General features: G+C 42.1%; 1 protein-coding gene across 1 annotated transcript in view; it reads right to left on the reverse strand.

Annotated features, from left to right (window-relative positions):
- si:dkey-110c1.10 (unconventional myosin-Vb) overlaps positions 1 to 2,624 on the reverse strand; it is a 24,974-nt gene that overhangs the window by 1,955 nt on the left and 20,395 nt on the right. The window contains exons 31-33 of the mRNA XM_014004610.1: positions 1,831 to 1,963; positions 1,463 to 1,760; positions 1,220 to 1,394 (exon numbers count right to left, since the gene is read on the reverse strand). Coding sequence (XP_013860064.1) covers positions 1,220 to 1,394; positions 1,463 to 1,760; positions 1,831 to 1,963 — 606 coding nt within the window. The remainder of the gene's footprint in view (positions 1 to 1,219; positions 1,395 to 1,462; positions 1,761 to 1,830; positions 1,964 to 2,624) is intronic.

Genomic DNA, 2,624 nt, shown 5'->3' on the forward strand with positions numbered 1-2,624 from the left:
GTATTGAGATGAACTTTTGTTATTGACCAAATACTTATCTTCCACCATTATTTGCAAAAAATGATTTTCTCAAATTTTTTTTCACATTTTGTCTCTCATAGTTGAGGTCTACCTATGATGTCAATTACAGGCCTCTCTCATCTTTTTAAGTGGGAGAACTTGCACAATTGGTGACTGACTAAATACTTATTTTCCCCACTGTATAGTGGTGCTGAAATTAAACAGATTATAAAGATGTCTTTCCAGGACCAGGAGAAACTAAATCCATCTTTTCTTCCTCCTAGAGACTCCGAGTACACAAAAAAAAAAATGCATTTAACGACTAAAAATGTGGATTTTGCACATGTCCCCTTTAAGTTGCAGCCATTTAGGTCAAAACTTGAAAGTAATATTCTCATGTGACATCACAGGAGTCTGTGTTGTGCATTATTTTCAGCTACAACTGCACCAAATTCAGAGATGTAACAAAATACATTTACTTCATTGCAGTAAATACGTTTTTTTTTTCCTGAAGTATTTTTTTATTGTAACTTTTATTTCTCTATGGTCAAAACATAAAAATACTTATACTTCTTTACTTTAGAATTTAACACCTCGTTACATGCTACAAATTTAAATATGAYCAAACTCATCACGAAATGAGCTGTTTATGCATTTTTAAAAAATCAAGAGACAAATTTACTTAACCAAGTTCCAATAAACCAGGGGTGTCAAACTCAGGTCCTCGAGGGCCGCTTTCCTGCACGCTTTCTTTTAGCACTTAACACATTTTCTTTTAAAAAGGAACCATTTAAACATAACTCATTTAAATTGAACAATTCATTTCAGTGTGTGTACTTTTACTTTCTCAATTATTTTAGGCAGTTTTATGGCTTTTACCTAAGTACTTTTCTTATCAATGAAATTTTTTTTAAAGTCATTTTCTGTTAAGATATTTTAACTTTTACTTTGTTATTTTAAGTACTTTACATACCTCTGACCAAATCTTTAAATCTGATAGTTATGGTCATTTCTGTGTGTATTAAGGTCAGTTGGCTGTAGCAGCCATCTTGAAAATGTTACTAATGCGTTTGTGTAAATCTAATGATTAGTTCCTGAAAGTCTCATTAAGATTGGTCGAGTGGTTCATGTGATATTTTGGAAACACACAGGTAAAGCCACGTGTCAGCAGCAGGTGATAGACGTCTCCTTCAGATTAAACTGAACCAAACACACCCACCTGTTTGCTGGAGAGGGCAGTGCAGGTCTGGACTATGGCCCGAGCGTCGGCATCAGTCTTCTTCCCCACCTGCAGCAGCTGAGCTGCCTGGATGAGGGGCTCCAGTGGGGCCACTGCGCCCCCTGCCTGCAGACCTCGATTCCGCAGCCACTCCTCCAGCAGGCTCACGTTGTAGCTGAGCCAAAGAAAAACATGAACATAAAGGCCAACATGGACACCGTCACACGTGGCTGTGTGCCGTACCGTATCTGCATGCCCCGGCTCCAGCAGCACACGTCCTTCCTYAGCAGCAGGTTGTTGAGAGCGCAGGCACAGATGAAGTGGGTGAGCTGCCTGAAGGCCTGCTCTGTCAGGCTCAGAGGCAGAGTCTGTTGGGTCAGAGCGCTGTGAACGCCTCCCAGCTCCCTCAATACAGACGCCATGGTGGGGGTGTCACCCCCCGCCGGCCTGGGCTCTGAGCCCGCTCGCTTCCTGGACACTCCAAGTTTCAGAGCTGAGCCGGACAGACCTGCGATGGTCTCGCTCTCCAGCAGGGCTGGGACTGAGGAAGAGGAGGAGGAGGAAGGTGTAAGCTGCAGTAAAGAGAAGGGTTCAGGGTCACGTAAGGGTACCTATGAGCTTTTGTAGGCGTGTCTCTGCGATGGAGAGGAGCTGCTGATAGGCCTGGATGCTCAGGTCACTCAGGGTGCGGATCAAGTCRCTCAGGTCAAAGGTCAAAGGAACCAGTTTATCTGAGTCAAGACTCTGAAAAGAAACGAGATGGACATTGTTAGACTTGAAGCACGTTGTGTTTGTAACAATCTAAGAAGATCTCTGTTCAGACTGTTTACATCTGCACTTTTCTAGACCATGATTTTCAGACTTTTTCCATTTTTGAGCCTTTGTGACAACAAAACATCGATAAATTTACTCTCACTTATCATGTTTGAACAAGAGTGCGGTTTCTTTAAATCTAATAGCTATGAGTAAGAGCAAACGTACTGCCCAACATGACAACTTCAGAATCCACATGCTAACATGTAGCATCCACGTTTAGCTAATTCTTTAAACAGGGAGTTGAGTGTGATCACCTTCTGTCCATCAGGGCTGTGGAGAGTTCACACTTGAGTCAGATGGAGGTCACGTTTAAAAACTAATGTGAATGTGGAAAAAAATGAACATTAAAGTAGACTTATCAGGCTTTTAAATCCTTCCTTTTCACATTTAAATCATTCAGTCTGGGTCTTTAGGGGAACTACAATGCTTTGGTCTGAATTCCTTCTTATTCAAACTTTTCCAGCCCCTCTTTCACCCCTTTTCAGGTGTGTGCCTCAAAGGACCTTGTTTGTTCTCTCGTTCTCTTCTTTTAAGACCCATCAAGCCCTGCTCCACCCCCCTCTGGCTTCCAGACGGGTCCATTCCAGTT

Source organism: Austrofundulus limnaeus, unplaced genomic scaffold (genome assembly GCF_001266775.1).
Source record: "Austrofundulus limnaeus strain Quisiro unplaced genomic scaffold, Austrofundulus_limnaeus-1.0 Scaffold25, whole genome shotgun sequence".
NCBI lineage: Eukaryota > Metazoa > Chordata > Actinopteri > Cyprinodontiformes > Rivulidae > Austrofundulus > Austrofundulus limnaeus.